Source organism: Syngnathus leptorhynchus, chromosome 7, assembly GCF_054491065.1.
Source record: "Syngnathus leptorhynchus isolate UIUO chromosome 7, UIUO_Slep, whole genome shotgun sequence".
Lineage (NCBI taxonomy): Eukaryota > Metazoa > Chordata > Actinopteri > Syngnathiformes > Syngnathidae > Syngnathus > Syngnathus leptorhynchus.
Window position 1 is genome coordinate 4,664,593 of NC_141201.1, and position 24,653 is coordinate 4,689,245.

At 44.2% G+C, this 24,653-nt stretch overlaps 1 protein-coding gene across 1 annotated transcript in view; it reads right to left on the reverse strand.

The window, feature by feature from the left end:
- dscaml1 (Down syndrome cell adhesion molecule like 1) overlaps window positions 1-24,653 on the reverse strand; it is a 58,542-nt gene that overhangs the window by 20,601 nt on the left and 13,288 nt on the right. Inside the window, exons 4-7 of the mRNA XM_085916281.1 lie at window positions 2,549-2,695; window positions 2,194-2,472; window positions 1,035-1,310; window positions 667-966 (exon numbers count right to left, since the gene is read on the reverse strand). Coding sequence (XP_085772407.1) covers window positions 667-966; window positions 1,035-1,310; window positions 2,194-2,472; window positions 2,549-2,695 — 1,002 coding nt within the window. The remainder of the gene's footprint in view (window positions 1-666; window positions 967-1,034; window positions 1,311-2,193; window positions 2,473-2,548; window positions 2,696-24,653) is intronic.

A 24,653-nucleotide genomic window follows, 5' to 3' on the forward strand; every position in this document is an offset into this window, starting at 1 on the left:
CACACCATCCATCTTGGAATGGAATTGGCCGCAGCGTTATGTACACCTGTACTATATGTATATATTTATTTAATATACTCTCGGCTTTCCGGTGGAATGAATTTTTCTGCCTTGTCCTGGTACATCGCTAGCAAAGAATGATGATGGAGCACTTAAGTAAAGTGGATAATCGATTAGCAACCGATCATCACATGATTTGATAATTATTTTATCAGATAATTATTTTTTGATACATCTTTTTTTATTTAAAAATGTCCACATTCTAGGAATTTGAATTGATAATAGTAAATATTAGCCGAATTATTTCATCCTCCATTACAGCAAGCAACTTTTTTTCCCTAAAATTAGACATTTGGAAATATTAACTTTACATTGAAAAATGATGACAAATGTTTTTGTTGATTTTCTGACAAGGTTTTTTTTCCAAATCAGTTAGTGAAACAAAATTTATGTTAAAAAAAAATGCTTGCGACATTAATAGAGAGAAAATAATTAAACAAAAACTTAAAATTAATATAAAAAAATCAAAAATAAATAAATCTAAAAAAAAGATAGAGAGAGGTAAAGAAATTGAAGGGTCGAGGACAGGATACGGGTCGGGGAGCGGGTAGGGTTGAGGCCGTGTGAAGCCTTGAGTATGACTGATATTGAAAAGTAGACAGGCACCTCTTACGTTTATGCGCGCTTGGTACTCGGCGCTACCGGCCGAGTTTCGTGCGGCGCACCGATACAATCCTCCGTCGCGAATCTGCGGGTTGCTGACGTTGACGTAGCTCACGGTGCTCCCGTCCGAGTGCGTGTACTGACTGGCTCGCACGCGGGACAAATCGCGGGCCACCGGCTCGTCGTCCAGGGTCCAGGTGATGGTCGGCGGAGGCGCTCCTTTGGCGGTGCACATCAGGGAAAACGGCTCGCCTGGGACTACCACCTTCTCACTGAAGGAAGCCACGATTCGTGGGGTACCATCTGAAGAAAATAAATGGATACAATCTTTCTCAATATCTGCATGAAATGATGCTTTTCATGAACCTTACCTTCCAGCAGTATGATGGAGAAGTCCTGGGCGGTCTGGCCCTTGCGCGTGGCAAAGCACTGGTAAGCTCCCGAGTGTCTTTTCTGAGCCGCCGAAATGAACAAGGTCTCGTTGTGAGCGCCTTGGATGGAGAAGTGCTGGTCAGGTAGGATGGGCTCGGTGTTACGGTACCACGACACAGTGTAGTGAGGAGAACCCTGGACGGCGCAGGATAGGATGACCGTGCTGCTGATGCCTGTCTTGAGGTTCTTGGGGGACAAGGTGACCCGAAGGGGCTCTAAAGATGGGTGGTAACATTGAGTTTAGTTCACTGAATTTTTTGAAGCTGATTCCAATATGGAAATGTTAGCAAAAACCAATTTGCTGATTCTTTTATTGTTGTCATTGTCTTGTGCCGTAATGTATTAATGCGTAGAAAAAAAGTTGCCTTTTTTTTCTATTTTTTTTTTTAGTGTGGCTGTTCATTTATTACAAAAAATTCCCACTCCTCCCATTAGGTACCACACACAGAAAAAAGGCATCAACAAGTTAAATCATTTAAGCATAACACAAAAGATGATCTCACACTTAGCTAAAAATGAAGCTCACGGTTTGCATGTCTGCCTTTGTTTTATGACATACTGTGCATCTTCCATTGCATTTGTATGCATGTGTCTATCTGTGTGTGTGTGTGTGTGTGTGTGTGTGTGTGTGTGTGTGTGTGTGTGTGTGTGTGTGTGTGTGTGTGTGTGGATGCTAAACCACAATGAAAATCACACAGAGCGACATAAAGGGGGGAGAAAATGTCAGTGAACAATAAAGCAGCTGGTGTTAGGTGCTCTGGGCTCCTGAATGTGTGTGAGGCTGGGTGCAAGTGACAGTGCACGTGCACAAGATGACTCTTTAAGAGGCTTGTAGCTTGTGTGAGTCTGTGTGTATCCTCGCTCCTATATGCCGTGTCACTGCACGTTTGTGAGCTGTGTCGTGATGTGCCTTGTGGCCAGTCCGCCCAATGTCCGTTGACGTTCTTACTTCCCAACCCCCCCAAAAAGCCCTCCTGGCTATTCTACAAGTGTGACAACCCTCTCCTGTTTCAACTTTTCATGAAGACAAAAATATCAATTCATTTAAAAGTCAACCGTGATACAAAGCTCTGATTGGTCAATTTGTACGTTACCCACCAATGATGTTGAGGTGACCCGTCAGCTCTTTGGAGCCGAAGCTGTTGGTGACCTCGCAGATGTAGTTGCCGCTGTCTTCCAGCCTCAAGTCTGAAATAGTGAGGCCCGAGATACGGCGGGTCCAGCGGGAGTCCGCCGGTAGAGGCCGGCCATCCTTCAACCATCTGACGGCCGGGTTTGGGTAGCCGGATGCGATGCAGGGCAGCTCCACGCTGTGCCCTGCCTTCATCTCACCGGACTGGAAACTGTCCAGTAGTGACGGGGTGGACTCCGTAGGGTCTGAAGGAGGCAAGCAATACAAGCGACTCACTTCTTGATCCCTGCACCACATGTCCCAGTCGAAAAAGTTTCTTACCCATAACAGAGAGCCGGGCTCCATTACTCTGTCGAGTCTCGCCGCTGTACTTGTGCTTGGTGATACAGCGATAGGTGGACAGAGCGTCTTCCTTCTGCACCTCGGAGATATACAGAGCTCCAAATGAGGTCAAGAAGAAACGGTTACCTGTGGTCGACGGAAAAAAAGAAAGGGGGATACATTAGTTGTCGTCACATAAAGAATTTCAAGCGTGGAAAGGTGCATCTGCGCCGTTGTGGGTGTGAACACTGAGTCGATTTGATTTGCGAGAAAAATAATTCCTCTCGTTTAAATCCTGACTGTAGGTTCTTATTTAATATGGAAGACTAAAAAAAAATCATCTCAAGATGATTTATCTTTTTTTTTTTTTTGCAGAAGAAGACGCAGATAGCTGGCGCTGATAACGCAGCTCTCACATGGGAGTGGTATTGTCGTGGTTGTATGACTCATGAATGAAAAACATCCTCACTATGGCAACAGTCAACCTGCCCACCACCATTCACGCTCAACAGGACGCGCTAATTAAGTTGTATTAAATCTAATATTACAGTCTCGCATCAGAAAAGAAAAATTCCTCCTCTAATGGAAAAACGTCTTTTTGCGTAAATCAGATTATAAAAGACTTGTGAAGAAATTGTGGGTATTAGTTTTTTGTTTTTTTTGCTACTATCATCTCCTTTGTAAGGCTTTTGGAATACTCTTGAGGAACACAGATTTTGAAAGGAATTATATATAAGAAAAATGTAAAAAAAAAAAAAAAGCCTACCACAGCACTTAGCTAAACACATAAGAGCTTTTAACATGTCCCATCCATCCAAAGAGATATCCACCACAGAGAAAGATAGATGAGAAAGAGAAGGAAAAGAGACCATGGGAGTCATTCGAGATGTTAATAATTGATGTGTGTGTGTCTGTGTGTGTGTGTATCACCGTAACTGCAGATTAGTGTCATTTTCATTCCAGTTCTGCCCGTGATTCATCCACATGTCAAGAAAAGTGTGTGTGTGTGTGTGTGTGTGTGTGTGTGTGAAATGGAAAAGGAAGGGGACCAAAGAGCGACAGGGAGGAAAAGATGAGGAGAGTGAATTTCACTGTTTGATTCTTTCTGCTTGCCTAACTGCTTTTGTATTCCATCCCAAGCCCAAAGGGTTATTTTAGACAGCGCACACTTCGGGCTTTCTTGTAAGTCGCACATTGTTTGGTTACGCCGATGTGACCGCAAAGTGTGTGTGTGTGTGTGTGTGTTTTTGCTGTTGTTTGCTTTCCATGTTCCCATGTCTCTGTATAAGGCTGACAAGAGAAGAACCTGGTAGAACATAGGTGGACTGACCGACACACACACACGCACACACACACACATTTCCATGTGACTGAAAGAACGTAAGGTGTAATTTCCAAGCCTGCCCTGTTTTTCCCAACCTGGGTATTAAGCCTTACAGGATAATGTGCAATTGTCGAGTGGAACTCTGTATAACACAGCACTCTCTCTGTCACAACATGCCTGCAGAGAGAGAGACAGGACGTGAAGGCGGGGGGAGAGTGCATGGAGAGTCAAAGATGGTGAAAGGAGAGAGAAAAAAAGGATAGATGAATGAGGAGGAGTTTTTCAGGGTTGCATTTTATTGACTGTATGCTCTGGTGTGACATTTTTTTTTTTGGAATGGTCTAGTTTGGCCGTGTCTTGAAGTGTGTGCTGGGTTTGAATCATAGTTTCATTCCTAGTGAGTAGGAATGCAAATAACTTTGAATAATTGTGTAATCTGTGGATTATTTTGTTGATTCATTTGTCCATTATTGGGTCGATTATTTTGACGATTCATCAATGGACTTCCATGTATATTTTCAAAAACAAGATAAATGCACAAATTGACATTGCAGAAAACAAACTAATTGTGATTTAGTTACTGTTTTGGTCTGTAACAGAAAATAATCGTTTTCGAAACTAAAAAGAAGTTTTATTTGTGCTCAACACAAAGCTTGTCAGTCAGCATTCATCGAGGACGATAAAAATGGGATAATATTTACTGCTGAGAAGCTGAGATTTCAATCATTTGGACAATTAAATAAAAAAAAGGATCTAAAAGACGAATCAAAAATATTGATCAATTTTTAATTGAGTAGTTATCAATTAATCGTTGCAGCTCTTCTGTAGAGTGGTGTTCTGTATGAGTGTGTATGTAAAAAAAAAAAAAATCACAGCTGGTAAATTATTAAATCAAATATTTTCTATGGGTCGAGGATTGGCTTGATTATTTTTGTGGCACCCATTTGCATCTAATAGCTGACATTCGCTGTGGAGGACGCCACCCTAACAGGTAAGAAGGGCAGCAGATGGAGATTGATGAAGGGAGTGAGAGCACAGATCAAGAGCAACAAGCCGCCCCGAGCGACGGGGCCACGGAAAGAGAAAGAGAGAGAGAGAGAGGCATGACAGGAGAGGGTCGAGGGCCAAAGCGATTCCTCCACGTCTTGGTCTCACCCCGTCCTCCCCCCGTGCAAACATCTCGTCGTGGGAGACGAGATCAATTCCCGTCTAGTCTGCCAACGCCTCCGGGATTGTTGTCGTTGAATGCATCTTTGTAAACACTCATGCGTCATAGTCTGCTTTTCTCTAATTATTTTTTTATTCTACAAGGGAGGGGGGGGGGTTCATCTCAGCATGCCCTCACATCCTCCATATTTCCTGACCTCCTCTCTTATCATGTCTTGTCTTTTCTTCCTGCCATCCTCCACTTTGCCCTCCACCTCTTTCAATCTCTGGCTTCTTGTCTCTTCTTTAGTAGGAGGGTGTGTAAGTAATGGAGTTCGGTTCAACTGATTGGCCCCAGGCGGTGCGTCGAGCCAAGTGCAGAAAGAAGCCCCCACCGGGTGTGTGTGTGTTTATGTAGTGGATGTCTACACACACATGCAAATACTGAGAGTAGAAAAAAGGTGAGGAAAAAAAAAGGTTTTTGGAGAGCCTTGGAGCATCGCTTGTCTCGCCCAAAGTTCCCAGTGAAAGACAGCAAAAAAACAAGAAAAAAATTGTGGTGTGTTAGATAGAAACCAAAAAAAAAAGGTGCTGCTAAATATGGATTACTATATCTGCCATTTTCAAAGAGCTTCTGCCAAAATGAGGGAACGAGGCGAGGCGGATGTAGAAAAAAAAAAACGCTAATGAAAGGATACGCTGAATGTTGCCAGCACGCAGGCTGGAGCCAAAAAAATTAAGTGGGAAAATATATATTTATTTTCACATTCAAACTAGTCGAGGGACACAAGACCAAAATAGATGAAACGGCGAGCGAGGGGAAAAAGGGAGAGGAAATGGCGTAAATTGGGGGGGGGGGGGGGGTGCAATGCAAATGAAGGCGGCGCTGCAGCAATGCTAACAGCAATTCACACTGTTGGACTCATCACTTATTAATGCTCTAAGCCCCCCCCCCTCCCCTCCAAGCCCCTCCCTTCCTCCTGCTTCTCTTCATCACCGCGTTTTTTTTCCTCTGCTTCTCGTTCACCCATTTCCCTGCTTTCGTCAGGATCTCGCGTTTTTTTTGTTTTTTTCGCTCGCTGGCTGTTGCTAGGGCCCGTGCGCTGGCATAACAACAGCTGGGTAGGGGGCGCTGTGGTGTGCTAGTGCGTGTGTACCCTTCATCTCGCCGCCTCAAACAGAAGCCGACGTTTCAACAATGCCGATGGAAGGGAGAGAAAGTGCTGAATTGCTTGGTAATTGATTAGTAGGCCTGGATTAGAGGCCGCAGTGGGGCTTAGAGCTTTGCCTATTAATAAAAACATTTGCAGGGCGAGTTTTAGATTTTCAAGCCAGCACGGACCACCAGCTTAGGACACAAATGCACGCTAACACAAAATATTGCTTTTTTCACTTTGAAACTTCTTGGTAACAGTGCACACAACCTGTTTGAGTTCTTGAACATGTAGTTCAGCATCTCCTCTCAGAATCTTTCAAAGTAAACAATCTCACTTCTAGTAAATCACGTACAACACGCCCAATAACAGCATGCGCATGCTCGGTTAGAGGAACACACAATTTAGCAGCGGCTAAAAGTACAGATGCAAACGGATATGAATGAGGTACTGGAGAACATGTCAAACAAGGAAGGTTGCATTCCATTTGCTTCACGCGGTGACTGAAATATAAGATAGCAGCAGGAACAACCACGCAATAGAAATGCACTGGCATCGGAATATCCACGGAAGAGTGCGCAAGCATTGAGACTCGTTGTTTTGTTTATTTGGGAGCTTTTCTTATTTTGCTTTGTAGCCCTCCGCAGGCTACTCAAATCTTTTTAAAACACACCAGGCAGAGCCTTTAAATGTGATAGTTCTCTCACCTCCAAGAAATCATGCACAACAAGGAGACTCTGGGAGAGCATAAAAAAAAATCTGACTTGGGGAAGTATGTAAACATTCATCCATCCACTCATCCATCCACTCATCCATCCACTCATCCATCCACTCATCCATCCACTCATCCATACACTCATCCATCCATCCATCCATCCATCCATCCATCCATCCATCCATCCATCCATCCATCCATCCATCCATCCATTCATCCACCCGTCCGTCCATCCGTCCGTCCATCCGTCCGTCCGTCCATCCATTCATCCGTCCATCCATTCACCCACTCATCCATCCACTCATCCATCCACTCACCATATAAATAAAATTGCATTGCCTGGCCTGGCCTCATTGACAATAATTAGTAATGCATTTTTCATAATTTACCAAAATGTCACGGAAACAAAAAGAAGCTTCTGAGACGAGGTAACTTAATGCCTGCGCATATTATTGCGTTTTTAACATCCCTATTTAATTTCAAAGTAACAAGCCATTCAGACTGACGCGCAGGTTGAGCGAATGAGTAAAGAGGCGCTCGAGAAGCGGCGCACTCAAGGCGTTCAAGGTCTGCAGTCATTCAGCACCATGGACAGCGACAACACTGCTTCAGACTGCGACAGACATTCACCGCTTGTGAAAAGGATATTTTACTTATTCATCCATTTTCAGCAGTAGAAAGGTTCTGTTTAAAATTAATTTGACAACCTCATTATTTATTTAATTTTTATAATCTACGTCCTATTAAAACCTTTAAAAAAAAACGCATTTTTGTTTGATGCTACTGACAGTGTGAACTCGGAACAACTCGACTCACTTTTGCAATCTTTTCAAAAAGAAACAAAATCACCAGTGTCAAACAAATGATTGTGTTTGACTGGAGATTGTCACTACACTTAAATAACACCGTAACACAAAGTATGTGGTCGTGCTGTGCTTTCTGACACGACTCCGCCTCTTCTGGTGGTTCATTTACTTGGTAATTACCAAGGGTCCATTATGGCTGATTTCAAGCAGGCACTAGGAAGGACTAAAAGCTATTTCATTTGTGCTGCTCATATTTAACGCCCCTCTTTGCTTCATGTATGTACATGCATGCACGGAGGCACCCAGCTACGCATGCATACATGATAAAAAATTTTTTTTAAAAACAACTCGTGCAAAAGTGAGTTCATTCATCTTCATGAAATTAAAACATCAAATTGCAATTTTCTCCTCCCTGCAAGATTACATTGCAATTCAATTTTAAGATTTTGTTTTACGAATTTCATCTGCGCCACCATTTAGACCTGCTCTTAGGTAGTCTAAAGTTGTGTCTCCTTTTTGTCACCAAATTTACAAGACATGACAAATTGCAGCATACTACACTGCAATGTCCATTTAAATTCGATTAATTGTTCCACCCTACCCTATGCCCTCCCACAACCAACCAACCCAGAGTATTAACAACCCATTACAAGGACAGATGAATGAAAATGAACCCCGCGTGTCAAATCAATGGCGGTCTCTCCCTCACGATCCCCCTCCAACCTTTTTTCCTCCGCCGCTATCATTTCCTTATTTTGCTCTCATCTGTTCTGTCATAGGGGCGTGAAGCAGTGGCGTGTTTGACAAAGGGAAATCGACACCTCGCGACAACAAGCTCCAAGCGTCCTCCTCCTCTTCCCCTCGCTCTAGTATGAAATGAACACTTGCTCCTATCTCCTCTCTATTCACATTCAAAGCAGTCTATAATAGACGAGTGCTGCCGGGAACAAGCCAGCAGAGAAAGAAGCACAAGGACGGTGATATTACTGACACTTTTTTTTTTTACTCAATGGCCGACAAAGGTCTACGTGAGGACCTGTGTAAAAATAGAGCGTTGTTCAATGGCAATATTGTACCCAGCGCTCTTTTCCTCTTTTGGTTTGGTTTTCAGGTGGAGCGTGACCTGAGGTAAGCAGAGACCTAATGCCTCATTAAAAAGACATGTTTCACTGTCAAATGCCAGCTGCCCAACCATCGTCGAGCACACACGGGCCTCCTGTTCCAATATATGGGTTTCCCTTGGTCACTAGTGATAATTACTGATTTGTTAAACCAATTTAAAATGAGAAGAAAAATTCAATTTCAAAATCTGTTTTGCATAGAAAATAATGGAAATGTGTTCCGGGGTCAAAATGTCATAAAACTCGAGTTATACAAGAGCAGCAAGGGGAAAAAAAAAATAATAATCCTCTTGAATTCTATCCTCTTGTCTTAAGCTCGTCAGTGTCTTTTGTATCCTCTTTAAGTCCCACAAACACCACCCAAAAAAATGTCTCTCCCCCCTCGACACACACACAAACATATTTTTCAGACTTGTCAACATGCAGTTTATTGTGTCGCTATTGTCTTGAATTATTTAGCCTCATGATTTATAAAAATAGACATGCTCGCCAGTCATGAGAAGGCTAACGGGATGAGGCTAATGCATTCTAAACACACAATACACACACAAAAACACACGCACTTTCCAGAGTGACCTTAATTCAGGAAAAAAACAGAAAGACAAAACAACAGAATGGTAATTTCACACACAGGTCCGCTTTTGTGTGTTTGTCATTCATTATGTAGAAGAAGGTGCTCCGGGAAATTCTTCTGAGAGCAGAACTTCTTGTGCCATTGTAATCAAACGCTTCATCTCGTTGTAAAGTCATGCATAGGCAATACGCGCTGCGATGTTGACAGATCTTTTCCGACATCACGTATGACCTTTTGCGGCGCCTTGGAAATGTGATATAGTGGATTATATATTCTCAAGAATATGCACAGCCATCCATTTTCTCTAATGTGTGTCCTTGTTGAGATGGAGCCCATCCTGGCTGACGATGTTAAATATTGCGGAAATGTAAATAAAGCTATTTATTATGAAATAGTCACACCTTCAAACATTTTACACACTGCCGCCAGCAATTTTGAAATTTCGAGCAAGTACGGGAAGGCTGCCAAAGCTGCTAGCCGCGCCGCGCCGGCCTACTCGCCCTCGCCCTTTTGCAACGCCGTGTTGCCGTGATGTGCCGCAGCATGTTAGCCGTGACACGTACACAGTGTCGGGAAGCGGGAGGTCACCGGGGAGCATGGCCGGCGCTCGCATGGCTGCACCTTGCGTGGCAGGCGGGACGCCGGAGAGGCAGGGAGGGGAAAGGGACTCTCTTATCCTCGTCTTTGTTGCTGGGCATCTTGGCGACACAGACGCCAAAAAAAAAAAAAAAAAAAAAAAAGAGGATGAAGGGGGAGGAGTCAAAGGATTTAATGAGGGATGATGGGGAGCGAAGGGACTCCAGACACAGATGTGGCCGATTGGGAGTGGAGGAGCGGTGACACGCTAAAAGCAGCTCCAGACGTGGAAGGCGAGGCCTGAGGGTCCAGGAGGGCCTGAGGAACAAGTTAGGAGGGGGCGGGGCAGAGATTCGAATGCGTAGGAGCAGATTTGCCTCTCTTCCTGCCTGACTGTTTCTATGTCTCTTCTGCCTCACTGCCCCACTACACTCTGTCCCACTTTAGCCCAATGTCAAAGGCAAAGCAAAGGGGGAGGGGCCGTAAAAAGCCACGAGAGGGCTAATTGGAGGAGAGTGACGAGGAACTCCACCGGACAGAGACGGCGCTTTTATGTACGGCAGATATACGCAAACAATCCCTCGATGGGGGGGAATTCTTTTGTCTGCCTGCCGCACTTAGCATACGCCGAGTCACACACGCAGCCAAGCACAAACGTCGTCTTGCTTATCCGTGTGCGCCTGTGCACGCTCGCACACGGAGCGGCCATGCAGTCAGGCGTGTTTTGAGGTCATGTCAGATGATCCGCCGTCCCGTGGAGGCCCGGTGGAGGGACTGGCGAAAATCAACACGCTAAGCAAACACCACCTTCACCGTCGCCGGGCTTTGTTTTGTCTTCGGCAAACCGTTTTACAGATGGTCGCATCTGTCAGCACAAACAATTTAGCAGCGGCACCGATAGCAAACGGGAATCAAAAGTTAGCAAAGATGCAGAGGGTGCGGTTGCAGCTGCGGAGAAACAATTATGGGTGTTGGGAATGAAGAATGGAGGTGTTTATATAATGGATGAGCGTAGTTCCACAGAGGCCGCTGACATCTGCTGTAACGTGGCTAACGCTACGCCGCCGGAGAACAAAAACACAAAGGCGACTTCATCATCAAAAATCCTGCTTAGATTTGCGGGCTGACCTCAGAATACGGCTGGACGGAAATAAGGTGAAGGACGAGGAATGAGTCGTAATGGTGATGGAGAGTGGGGAGGCCCGGCTTGAAAGTAGTACGGAAAAGGTTGACTGCGTGATGCATTAGTGTCTCTTCACGGCGTTCATGATGAATGCGGCCAATGGATGCTCGCCGGGAAAAAAAAAAAAACACAAATGGGAGAAATGCAAAGAGGTTGAAGTGAGGTAGAAGAAACTGGGGGAGATTCAGTGGAAGGGGGGGTGAGGGGGTAGGGGTGGGTAGTTGTCTGCGCTGCGGGCTTGCAGAAGCGAGGGGATGTGACAGAGTGGCTGACAGCGGAAGAGAGTGGAGCGCTGTGTGTGTCAGGACCGTGTGCGTTTGCTGCGCTCGTGTCCCCAGGCGCAGGCAAACATTAGCTGCATTAAGTGAGCTGACAGGTCCTTCCCCATTACCAGCGCTGGTGGCCCAGGGAAGGCAAGAAGCAAACACAGCCCAGACGCCAAAGACGCGGAAGATGCTCCGTGTTTGCATTGACAGCAACTTGACCACAGGTTCGAAACACGGCTTCCGACTTGCCAAAAAGTATTTACTCCACTGCACACACTGCAAACTCCCCTCGATGTGTAGAAAAACACACTCCATTTATCACACGCGCACTGACAGCGAAGCGTGCTAGGTGCACGTGTGTGGCGTATCATGACATCTCTGCTTAAATATTGATCGTTGTCTTGTATGGGGTTCGGGGTTAAAGAGCAGCTGCTGCCTCCGCTCTTTAAATAATTCAGACGCAGCAACACGCACGCGAAAAACACACACGCACACAAACATTAGTCCCCGAGGTTGCATTCATCATATTACACACACGGTGCTGCACATCTATTTCATCCTGATGGCCTCTCCTTCTTCTTTATGTTACGCCAGCACAATCCCACAGCGTGTCCCACACAAATAAAGAGCCTGGAGTGTCTGGTGGCTAAGAGAAGCACGGGAAACTCACGTCTCAACGTAGGACTTGGGATCGAATCGGTTATCGTTTTTTTTTTGTCTTTTCAAGATTGGTGATTGCTACTAAAAAGTTTTCCAGTTTGACAAAAGGCTATCATCGACGGATTGAAGAAAAAAATCATAACACCATCGGATGACTGAAATAAATATTCCGCTATCTTGCGTATCTGTTCATCTGCCTCCATCGACAACAAAGAAGGCTTGATCTCATCGTACAGTACGTTGAGTTGAGCAGCAGACAGCTTGGGAGGTCGGAATGCCTTTGACCTCAAAGAACACGACTGACAATATCAACGAGTGGTCGAGAAAAATGGATGTAAAAAAAAAAAAAAAAAAATACAATGTAGTCGTAGTATAGTAGTAGTAGTAGTAGTGAAAAACAAGTGTGTGGGAGAAAAGAAAAGGTGATTCAGTGAAAGACAGCCAAGGCAATAGAGGCTCTTGACCTCTAGGCTATGAAGCTCTTCGCTATAGTGAAGAGTGAAGGGGGGGGGGGGGGGGGGTTAGAGGATGTTAGTGAAGATGTTTTTCCTCAAATGCGACGTCTCGGCGCCGCAGTGCGAGTGTGCGTTTGTGTGTAATCTCCCCGGGCAGATCCCTCTTTAGCTGAAGCGGGGAAGAATGGAGAAGAAAAGGAAAAGCCATCTTTATCCAAATCCAATTGCAGCTGCAAAGAGGGAGGGAGGGGAGGGAGGGAGGCGGGGAGGACGTTGTAATTTGTCTGAGGGATTACAAGTGAGTGCTGGCAGACCATGACGGCTGGGCGTGTGCGTGCGTGTGTGCCTTTCTGCGCCGTGACTTAACCCATAAGAACATTGGTGACAGAATTTATGCAACAGAATTGGAGCAGAGAATTATGAATATTTCTACACATCAACACTTGTGTGACTCATAATGCCCGCAGGTTGGCTCAAAGGCCAGAAAATGGCAATTATTGCATATTTGCGTCTCTTCAAATAGAGCCACTTAGGTTTACCTGTCATTATGCAAGTTCAGGGAAAAAAAAAAAACCTTTCTACAAGATGAGGATGACCAACAGTTTGGGGCGACTTAGATTAGTCAACAAGTCAAGTCATCGGTTCGGATAAATGTAGGTCAAAATGGCCGACGCGAGTGTTTCGCATCGGGAAATAAATCGTTCATCTTAAAGTGGATACGTTTCTGGTTTTATTCCTTTCTTTCAATCTCAAAAACTTGACATTCACACACGTTCAAAGGTTAAGTAGCCTGGCGACAACGGGGAAATAAAGCCAAGACGCTCACCTTTTTACATTTTACGAGGCGTCGGAATTGCCGGAGAGACCGAGACGGTTTCAGAAGCGAGAGAGTGAGAAGGAATCAAGCAAAGAAATGTGAAAACAGGCTTTAGGCCAACATTTGGGTGGCGCGCTTTGATGCGATGTGACTCTACGACACACGAGAGCAACAAATATCCGCTCGCAGCGGCGGAAGACTTTCGGACAGCTGAGTCGGACGAGTGTCGGCGTGTAGCGACATCAGTGTCTTTCCACGTCTGGGTGAGTGATAGTGATATAAGGCAGGCCTTCCGTCCCTCACGCCCGACGGCGCCGTGCGGCTATTTTGCTGTGACACATAGCATGCTCGGCAAATCACATGACATCCACAGAAGCCCCTTACCCACAAAGCCAAAGAGCGCAATGACACACATGCGCACGATCACTCACACGTGCACATATGCTGCCGCAAACGCTGACACATTCTCTCGGGCATTTTACAGTCGGCTTATATTTAACAAACACATGCTCAAATTTGTTGCGATAGGTGCAATATTGTACGACAATATTTTTAAAAAATGCATGCAAAAAATGTCAAAAATATGCAAATACAAGAAACTGGGGCTAGAGTGGAAGACAATTATTTTATTAAAATTACTAGCGGTATCTGTATTTAGTATTGGTATCAAAGACTAAAAAAAAAATGCAATAATGCATACAGAAATTGTAAAAAAAAATATGCAAAAGCAAAAATTTGGGCCTACGGTAGAATACAATTTTTTTAAATTAAAATTACTATTGGTGTCAGTACTTAGTATCGGTATCAGACGAAGAAAATGCAAAAATGCATGCAAAAAATGTCAAAAATATGCAAATACATAAAAATTGGGGCTACAGTACAATACAATATTTTTGTATTAAAATTACTAATGGTGTTGGTACTTAGTATCGGTATCAATGATGACAAATAATTCAGTACTTGTACCGGTATTGGACTGGAAAAAAAACAACATCCCTGAATAAAATCCACAAACATTCTACCAGGATCTACACAGGAGAGGCATGAAACATTCCCAACTGATTTCAATATGACCTGCAAAAGAAGAGGTGAGGAAATGGCTGAAAACAAAGTGTACCTCCGCCCACACTGAGGATTCTGCTGCCTTGATTCATCAGCGTGCAGAAACATACACTAAGTGGAAATAAAAGGGCACTTGGAAGATGTAGAACTCCGACGAGGCCGCTCGCCTTTAAAATGTAATCAGCGACGAAAACCCCTGAATGGCCCTCAGAAATTTTAGACCTGTTTGATTTGTATAAAGGTGAGAGTTAATTAACGAAAATCTAATTCAATAATCTTTCCTTGTCCTTGCTTTACTTTTCCACCAGCTTTTTTGCTATTGAACTTTTTTGCATGTCAAAACATCTCATTTTTGCAATCCATCCAAAAGAATCCCTCTCAACATAGAAAGAAGAAAATCCAAGATGTCTTTCTTGCCTCCTGTTGCTCAGTTGAAGCCTCCCGCAAAAGCCACAGGTAGTCTTCACAGAGAGTGGCGGAGATTCTGAGTGCTTTTTTATGTTTGTCCCATTCTGCCACTATCAGACGGAGAACCGAGAAGATAAAGAATGGAAGCCCCGCCCCCTCTCCCACTGCAGCACTTAAAGTAAGTCTGCATTATTAATAAGCAGACAAAGCGAAACATTTATTTATCACTGAATAGCGAGGCCTGTCCCAGTAGAGCTGAGATGGAGGAAAAAAAAAAAGGTCAGGAGGGAGAATCAGTGCAGGGAAAAAAGGATGGTCCAAAGGGTTCTTGAGTTGGTTTAGTGTGGTTAGTGGAAAGTCACGGCTGAGATGTTTCTTGAGTGTTCTCTCTGGAATTTCCTCAAGGGTCAGAGGTCAAGACCATGCCAATGATCATTTATGAATCACCATGCAACGATGTGTAAAATAAAACAAAGTTTACATTTTATAACTAGACAAACCCAAAAGTCAGGATTATGAATGAAGGACCAAAACGTGGGTTACCACATTAGGCAGCCTGCGAGGGCATTAGTGGACCAAACCGGGTTTGATTTGAATACTGCGCATTGTTCAGCTGTGACTGATGCGTTAGTGTAAGATTTGACATGTGCAAGTGGCTGAGGATGAATGCATGAATGGAACAATTTTATAGACGTGGCTATACATTGTGCGCATGTGTGTGTGTGTATGTGTGTATAGGGAGCGTCAGGGGATAAACACTCAATAACAGCTGACACCGAGCCGCCCTCTGCTCTCACTCACACAAAGGACTATGATTGTATTACCACTATGACAACTGCCCCCCCATCAGACCTTCTACTGCCAAATGCTGTATGCACTCAACAGCTAAGATAACCATCACAATTGTGCACAACACGGACTTACAACAGTCCCGTGTCCTCCAAATCCCTCTGGGCCAATATCTGTAGCCTAAAATGGTGGAAAGGGGACTTTGTGGTGTGAAACAGTACAAAAGACGTGTGCCCCCCTCCCCTTTTTTTTTTTTTTTCATTTTTGTTTCTGCTCTGTGGTAAAACTTTAATGTGTTTTCCCACTCAAGTACTCAAGGAAACTAGTCAGAAATGGCTTGGGCTGCAAAAACACCAAAGTGGTCTCATTGTGGCGGCATTTTAAGAGAAACAGATTTAAGTGGTTAGCGGCCAGCTGAGTGCGTACGTGAAGCCGGAGACAAATGTCACAAATAATACAAACAGCTTCCGCTTACATCTTGAGTGAAACAAACACACGGAGACACTCTGTCCTGGCGTGGAAGGTCGAGGTGACCACCTTGTGCGCGCGTAATTGTTTAACAGCCTGACAGCCCTCCCCCACCCCCGGGGGCCCCGTTGAGGCTTGCTGACGATCGATCAAATATTTCGCCTTCCAAGAGCTACGGCGACAGCCCGAAGAGTGGCTGGCGAGATGGACAGATGCCTTCAAAGCAAAAGCGAGGGTGAGCGAGAGGAAAGAGGCGCACCTCCCTCGGCTGCTGCCATGCGGCTTTAGCCATCTGGTGGCAGAGCCTAAATTAATTAGCTCTGCTCATTACTAGTTTGCGAGAGGCCTGCAGACTGAAAGGTGCAGTCACCAGCTCGGAGAATATCTTTGAAGAACTCTTCTCGTCATAACTATTCTTTTTGTATTTATGGGCAGCTCCGATGGAACAATGATTCAAACAAAGCATCCATTATTCCGTTCCAGAATTTCGATAAACATTTTTGTAATGTGTTTGTAGTAAGAATGGTAGTACTTCATAAAAATGCATCTTATGAAACTATGCAAAGATGTTATGGTTAAAGATACGGAATTAAACGGTCACTGCTCCTCAATAAGCTGCATCAAAAATTCGTCATTCTTGGCAGAGGATAAAGAATATATGCCTGTGTTGTATTGTTACATTATTTGTCCACATGTCTTGCTCCACTGTTTGTGTTCAAATATTTGTTGCTTAAAGGAGGGATGCTGCTCGTTAGCCCGTCTATAACGTTTTGTATTGTTTATTATTACATTAAGCTAACCCACGTTTTTCAGTAAGCTAGTTCGTTAGAGTGTAATAAAAAAAAAACGACGCCTGTTTTTTGTGACATAAGGTGAATTTACATTTTTTTTTAATGGCATAGTGGCTGGCAGAACAATTACATCCTCTTTTATGCGATGGCAAAGGGTAAAATCATTGTATTCACCTGTTGCGAGTCAAATGATCAAACTCAATGGTTGCAATGTCTCAAGCCTAGCAACGAGAAACTCTCAGGTTGCTGATAGTATGTTGGGAAGCTCCTTTTCTCTCTGCCCCTCTTATCCCACATTTGCTTCTCCTCCTCGGGGAGTGCTCTGTGCCACCATGGAGACGACAGATGGGGCTCAACATCGGTGGGAGGGGGAGACAGAGAATAGGAGGTGGCTTGCATTCATTATTTACATCACTTGGTAGTGGAATATTAATGCTAAAAGCAATCGGGCAACCCTTCATTAAATTAACTGAAGATGCAAGAAATGCGGGGGAGGGGGGGGAGGCGGCGGGAGAACGGAGGAGGCCCATTCTGTTAAATGGGCCCTAAAATTAGTGAAGCAAAAACACCTCCATTAAGAGAGAGAGCCAGCATCTCCACTCACTTTACCTCCAATCTCCTCTTCTCTTCCAACGCCGAAAAAAAAATTCTGGTTACCCACATGTGCCTTCTCCAAACCTATTTGAGATTTTTTTTTTTTTTTTTTGCACTGTCCCTCTTAAGTGCCTCTTCAAATTTTAAACATGCTTATGGTGGCAGAATGCGTCTTTGGTCCCTTTGTGCATCTCTCTGGAGAGCAGCCGCCTCTGTCTTCACTCTTTTCTGGGCAGAGAACTTCCTCTCATCACTTACCCTTCATCTTCATATGTTTTCAGACACACACAAACACACACACATGGATAAGCTGGGCACGCGTGTGTGCATTAATAAGCAGAGATGAACAAAGGTGCACGTGTACGCATAAATGTGCAAACTCATGCACACATATATTAGCTTCAAAGAATGGCACACACACACACACACACACACACACTGACGAGTCGAAGGCAGACTGGTTTCTCCTGCACAGCAACACATTGCGTATATGCAGCGCCACTCTTCCTATTAGTGGAACGCTGCCACGCGCCGTCGACTTCTCAAGTGCAAACACGCACTTGTGCCCGCTGCTAAGGGATGTCAACGGATGCCGCAATTACACCCGACCCTCCTCGGGTGTGTGCACCACGAGAACTAAAAAAAAAAAGAGGTAATTGACTTCTGCGTGAGAAAATATTATGTAGGATAGGGTGGCAATATGCTGATAGATGAATGCAGCACAAGCTCTGAGGTCAAACGCAATGGACCTCATAGGAAATAATAGGGAGATTCTTTTTTTTTTTTTTTTTTACCCATGCTATTATTAAATCGAGCCAAGCTATGCTAAAGACACAATGCAGATTTACACCCAATGCAAGTTATTATTTAAAATTTACACAAAATGAGAATACAAAAGTTTAACATGTAAAAGATGAAACTAAAACTGATAAAATCCAATGCATTTGAACTAAGTTGGGGGGGGGGGGGGGCAAGGGGCCCCAATGATACCCCCCCCCAGGCCAGATAAAAATAACTCCTGGATTTTTTTTTGCATTTTCTGAAGATTTTTTTGTAATTTTTGTTCGTTTGGTTGGTTGGTTTGCTGACCCTATGAGATATTCTTTGGTAGCCCATGGAGGAAAAAAAAAATCCTAGTTCTGCCAGTGCATGAGTGGCTAACCATTGACAATTAGCATCAATTCCAATTTCAATTAGCAGGTATAAAAGTATTGGCCAATTAAAAATACCAAGTCATGTCACATGAGCAACACAAATATTTTCAGGTATGAAGTTAAACAAGACTTATAAATGATGAATCCACTCTAACACCATTTTCTTGACATTCCAGATAGCGACATTATCCCTATGTGAGTGACGACTTAGTGACACAACGTATTGGCTTTAGAATAAAGACGCCATCAATGTTTAAAGCCGCTTTTCAATAAGCATCACATCTAATCCCATTTTTATTGGATGAAAACGTTTCATTAACAACAAACAATCCAAGAGGGAATCCCACATGTCAATCTTCAGGAACCATTCACTCCATTTTTTTCCCCACCCCGGGTTCATAAAGTCAAACAAGTTCACCTGGATGGAATATTAGTACAAAGCTATATAAAGCTCAGTCGTGTTTGTCTGTATATGGAAAAGGATGGGGCGGGGAGGTTGGAGCAGGAAGGGGGGGGGTGGGAATAAACACCAGTCTGTTTTGCCCCTCAACACAAATAAACAAGGCACTCACTTGTCAGCTTGCACAAGAGAAGCGCTCACTGTTTATGCAGCCCCACACACATTCACAGATAGCAAATGTGGAGTTGGGTGGCTGTCACAAAAGATGGGGGCAGATGACGAAGGATGCGAGTGAATGCATATAAGGCACCTGCTTTTTATATCCGACACTCAGTTGTACAGTAGAATACTTTCGAGTGCCTCGAAGTTAAGAGCTTTTTATGTCTATGTACGATTAATATAAGTGTGCTGCTGATGTTATGAAGGGTTCATCTCTACTAGCAAAAGGAAAACAGAGGACACGAGGAAAAAAAAAAACGTGCCAATCGGGTTCCAATGCATCGTTCTGCTTTTTGTTCCTATTCTTTGTGTTGAAGTGCTTCTAATGTTGTGATAGGAGCTGTTTAAGTGAGCAAAGCGTGTTTTATCCGGTGGAGAGGCTGCGACTGACATACATTGTATTTTTCTACTTGGCAGCGAGCGATGTAGTCAACAAGGATGAATGATCTGTAGTGCAAGCACTCGACTGTCAGCCTGCGCTTGCACACATTTACGTGCGCGTGTGTGTGTGTCTGTGCTCAACGCCAGCGAGAAGGTATCAAGGCTACAATGACTTTCAATTGAAATGTATACGAGATTCAAATTACATCCTTTTCTTCCTCTACGCAGCCCCCATTCTTTGTCTTCTGGGAGTCTTAGTCAGCTAAGCTAGGATAAAAAAAAAAAAAAAAAAACTAATCTTGCCGTTTCTTTCTCCCTGGCAAACAGAGAGGCGCGCTAAACAAAACCCGTACTCCCGGTCAAAGGTCAGCTGGATGTGAAAAATAAAAAAAGGGAGTGTCGTGTTTTTGTATTTTTTTTTCTCTCCAATGATGTCGGTGCTTATCTTGTCTCTCGTTAGCTTTTGATATCAGCAAACAGAAGCTACCAAGACAGATGGTGGCGGTAACTTAGCAACAATATTAATTAGTTTGCATTGTGTTAACCTAAATCCAATTAGTGAATTGGTTATATGTCATTTTAAACAAAGAAATTCATGAAAGCGGGAGACTCTCAAGATTTTGACCTTGCCGTATTGAATATTTAATATAGCAAGGTTGGGGCACGACAGCACTTTCCCAAAATGCAAAATCAGCATAGATTTGCCCTCAAAATGTTGGTGAAGAGCAAGAGAAGACATCAAACGACTCAGAGCTTGCTTTTTAACACTGTAAAAATTCTACAATAAAAGGTAGAGAGTTTTTTAAAGATAAAATGGACTTGTCATCCCGAGATAGGTCTGAAGCACAAATCGTTATTTTCAAACAAGGTCTCCGGTGAGAAAGAGCAAGAGAGGAGAGGAATAGAAAATTTGCTTTGCCTCGGGCATTGTAAGACACTGGCCATGCGCACCAACAAAGCATTTCCCAAAAAGCAAGAACCAATGTAAGACAGAGAGAGACAGGGAGAAAGAGAGACAGAGAGAGAAAGAGAAAGAGAAAGAGAAAGAGAAAGAGAGAGAGAGAGAGAGAGAGAGAGAGAGAGAGAGAGAGAGAGAGAGAATGAAAGAGAGAGAGTTGTTTGCTTTTAGTATCAGTTGACCGTATCGGCAGACTTTACCAGTACTCGATAACTTCAAATAATGCCGTTATTGGCCCAATAAGGATACTTGAAATGGGCACTTGTCAATCCTTCATAAAGGTGGGACAAAACAGGCCACACAAAAAAATAGAAATATCCTTCCTCTTTTTAGTATGTCGTGTAAACCTGAAACTGTCCACTAGATTAGAGCTCATTGCAGTTTAACAGTCATGCATGTATGTGTATGTGTGTCCTAATAGACTTGCACATGTCTTATGGGAGTCCTCAGGGCAGCCTATATATCCCAGCGAGACCATTGATTAGCTATTAATAAAGCGCAGAGATGCCATTCCTCACAGTGGAGGTCAGCGAGGTCTCGCTCTCTCGCACACACACACACTAAGTGCAGACAACTACGATGTTTAAATTGCTGAGGTCAGGACGAGTGGTCATAAGAGAGAGCAGGGCGGGTCCGAAAGATGAAACCGCGTCGGAGTCAGAGACGAGTCAGGTAAGACGCATTAGCAATGCACTGTGCTGTATTTGCTTGGCTTTTTCATCCATTAGTTCCGGGCTCTTCACCGAGCTGTCGCCCGCCTCCCACTCGGCACCTCTTCGTCTACTACCTGCACGCCTCCTCCTCCCCGATTCCTCCCTCGCGAGCAGGCACATCTTCAGGTCACGGGTCATTAAGTGCGCTCCAGAGGGGATGTGTTGGAACAGGATATCGCTCACGTTGCCCTGCCCCCCCCCCTCCCAAACATCGCACAAATACGTACAACGAAGAGCACGAAAACATAGTGTTCTTTGGCTTTTGTTCATCAATTGTCAGATTTTCTGAGAAATAAAAAAACAAATCGGGAAGCATTTTAGTGCTTTGAGACAAATACAGACACGGAGCAGCGTGTTCTCATGAGAAATTCATAGCAAACTGTCTGAAAAGATGAACACTTGCTTTACAATGTACTTTAAGTACATTAAGAGAAAAAAAAATACTAACCCAAAAGAGATTCACATTTTTGACAAATGACTAGTAATTAAAAATTCAACTAAAATCTTTTGACTGGGCTCAGAAGCACTTAAAATGGTAGCAGGCTGAAGAGGGTGTGCACACTTGTGCAAACACTATCTCAGTTTGTTTGTTTGTACTCGTCCTCTTGAAAAGATGTCACACTATAAATCACAATGACGGGACCAGTTTTCAAATCATTTATCATGCTCTGATTTTTTTCGATATCCCAAAAACATGGGTGTGTAGACTTACGCAACCACCTCATTAATATCAAGCTAAATATAGTCCCTAGGTGTCCAGATAACATGCATGTCCATTAATGCAGACCAAAGGAGCAGCATGTGGAAAGGTCACACACACACTTGACGCATCCAACACGGGTGGCGAAAATTGTCAAGACGTTTGCGTCCACGAAAACCCCCGCGCACGGCCGCCATATTTCTTGTTCAACGTCAAAACATTGGGCGGGAAAATGAAAACAACACCTCCCCTTTATTTCACATTACGAACAATATGTCATCCTCATTTCTAGACTGCACCCCAATGCCCTCAACCTTCAAACGACGTCTTTTTTAGGTAAGTCGTGATCCCCATTAGTGCTGGATTTGCCTATTGAGCTGATTGTGCGAAGCCCCCACCCCACCCCATCATGTATTTTTGCTCTAATTAGTTCCTTAGGCTTAAAAAGGAGGATGGGAGGGAGGGCCGGGCTGGGCTGGGCTGTGTAGCAGCGGTACACATATCCAGCCCGAGGATGAGGGTGTCGGCGAGGACATGACGACGGCTGATGAGTAATGCACGACGTGGGCCAAATATCGGACAGCGATTGGGCTGGCGTGGATTTCCACTCGGCAACCCGGGAATGATCTTTTGCGCACTGTAAAATGCTGTCAGAAACAAAGCAGGAAGGCTCTTTGACGGTCGGCGGCGGCGGGCTCGACACCCTCGCGCGTGCTCACCTTGGCCGTGTGCAGCTAATGAATTACTAACTAGCGTAGAGGAAAGGGAGCCATCTTCTGCGAGGAAGGCCAAATGAATTCGCCGAAGCACTATGCAAATGTTCCCTGGGCTAACGAGACTGCCTGCATGATTGGAGTGCCATTGAAATTCTCCTCGTGCGCAGCCCCTCTCTCGCACTTCCTCTCCCTTATCTCGCTCCATCGCTTTCGCCATTTCAATCTGTACAGACAACAGCCATGTTCTCATCTAGCAATCTTTTACACTCGTATCTGCTGCTGGTTCCTAACGTGCTCTATCTGTCGATATATCTATGTTGATATGATACTATATGACATGAAAATGTTCATTATATCAGAGATGGGCTACTTATACGGAGGCCATTTTAATTAAGGACAAAATATGTGTATATGTCTCCGGACAATGTATATATTTTAAAAGACAAAAAAAGTAACCCCATATCCTAACCCTTAAAATTGCCAGGTTAAGAGTAACCCAATTTAATAGTTTAACTTATTTATGGTTTGACCCAGCAGGTTGGCTTAAGATTTTGATTCAACAAGAAGGAAAAAAAAAATGCGTTAAAGATATCCAAAAATATTTCACCAATAGCTTTGTTTAAAAATAATGTTCATTTTATTCCCAAATTTTTCAATTTTTTTTTTTTTTGTAGCCACCCATTTTCCATGCCAAAGATTTGAACCTAGTATACCTCATCTTCGGTACACCAAAATATCCAAAATTGTGACCAACCAATGTTAAACCCATTCTGGTAAATCAAACTAATCAATCTTCTCAAAATCTAACTAGCAAGTTACGCTAGGAAGACAAAGCCTACTGATCTTTATCTATCTATCAATACAATCCATCCATCATTCTAGCGGTGGTTGATTTTAAGAGCTCCAACTCATCCTTTCAACACAAATACACACTGCGGCCTGACCAGTCCGTGTCGTCCATTGAAACACACACACACACACACACACACACACACACACACACACACACACACACACACACACACACACACACACACACACACACACACACGACACACAACAGAGCACACTCAGAGTCGCTCTGCACCTGTTCTCTCTGTAAAACATCCAAACACGAGTGCTGAATAAATAACTGGCCTAACACGCATCACTGCCAGGTTCACACACACACACGCCACATCCCGTAATCACATATCAATAAGTAAACAGCACCCATTCGCCATCCGCAGCGTCCCGACCGCCCTCGTCCCCGTGACCGAGGCGAGGAACAAACTGCTCCCATCCTAAAGACAAACACACGGAAATGCTTACTGGTCAAACAGAAGCGCAGATAAATGGAGAAGCTCCAAAGGAGGAAGGCAAACGGAGGGGAAGGGAGAGGGAGGGGGGGGGCATTAGGCTCTTGTCGGATGCATCTTTAATGACAGTCCCTTTCAAGCCCCAAGCTGCCTCTTTCTCCCTTGGGGAAGGATGGGGACGGCCCAAAAATAAAAAATAATGGCGCACACACATCCACGCAAAATACACACACCTGACTTCATGGTCTCTTCCTCAAACAGCAGTCGATCCATCATCCTTCTATTCTATGCCCACTTTGCCACTTGCATAATTTAGCACCTAGCACGCTTTCGTGCCACTTTGTCTTTTCTGCCGATTCGGCCATTTTCCCCACCTCGCCTATCTGTTGTCAACGTTCCTGTTTGACGAAGTGGAAGGGGGAAAAAGATGATGCTTTGTCACTTTATCGTCTAATAAGTGCCTCTCCAAGTATGTGTATAGGGGAGGGGGTTAAAAAGGGGAAAGCCAGAGTACACGAGGCCCTCTGCAGAGTGGTCACAAAATGGAGACCGGGACAGAAGCGGCTGCGGCGACGTTCGACTTCACCACAATGTGAGCGGTGGCGCGTGCACGTACGAGCGCGCAGAGGATTAAAGAAGCCCGATCAATGAATGCAG